The sequence below is a fragment of the Entamoeba dispar genome, genomic scaffold, assembly GCF_000209125.1.
Source record: "Entamoeba dispar SAW760 scf_1105229460637 genomic scaffold, whole genome shotgun sequence".
NCBI lineage: Eukaryota > Evosea > Mastigamoebida > Endamoebidae > Entamoeba > Entamoeba dispar.
This window is the reverse complement of record NW_001854292.1, coordinates 503-1,314: the sequence shown is the minus strand read 5'-3', so window position 1 is coordinate 1,314 and position 812 is coordinate 503. Positions and strand designations below refer to the sequence as shown.

Genomic DNA, 812 nt, shown 5'->3' with positions numbered 1-812 from the left:
GATGGAATATTAATTGATTTTAATGATGAACATATATAAAAACAATGCCATCCTATTTTACTAATTGATGATGGTATATTAATTGTTGTTAATAAACGACAATTATAAAAACATTCATATCCAAGTGATTTAACTTCTGATGGTATTGTATTTCCATATGATTTTCTATCTTCTTTTGTATATTCTATATTTTTACAGATATTTCCTTGTTCTTTCTCTTGTAAATATGTTGAATAACTTACTTTATACCATATTACATATTTAAATATTTTTCCATCATTAAATATTTCATCATATTTATTATAAATATGAAATGTTTCAATATTAGGAAACAATTTTCTTGAATATTTATTTAATGGAAGTGGATTAAAATGAAATCGTTCAATATTTCCTTGAAATCTTTTAATTCCTATTTCTAAATTAATAAAATCTTTAATGTCGTTAAAATACATTGATGTTATCATTATTTCATTATATCCTAATTTCATTATTGATTTATTATTTATTAGTTGTTTTATTAGTTCTTTTATTTTTATATTTTAATTTCTTCTTTTTTATTCTTTATCATCATTCTATTTTTATTAATTGATGTTTATTATGAAAAACAATAAATAATAACAAATAAAATAAAATGATAATTATTTTTATTTTTAATAAATTATAATTATTAAATATTTCATTTTATTTTATATTTTATTCATTATTTCATTTTATATTTTATTTTTATTTAATATTATAATAATAAAATATGATAAAAGATAATAAATATAATAACAAATGAATAATCAATATATTTATAATAAATGATAATA

At 15.5% G+C, this 812-nt stretch overlaps 1 protein-coding gene across 1 annotated transcript, besides 4 other annotated features; it reads right to left on the bottom strand.

The window, feature by feature from the left end:
- On the bottom strand, window positions 1-488 carry EDI_311230 (uncharacterized protein; the record flags this gene model as incomplete). The annotated part of the gene is made up of 1 exon (XM_001737472.1): window positions 1-488. A coding segment is annotated over one exon (488 nt), but the record flags the coding sequence as incomplete, so codon positions are not given.
- Window positions 464-597: a microsatellite.
- Window positions 598-606: 9 nt separating this feature from the next.
- Window positions 607-672: a sequence feature (AT_rich).
- Window positions 673-737: a microsatellite.
- A 1-nt stretch (window position 738) lies between these two features.
- Window positions 739-812: part of a microsatellite that runs on past the window's edge.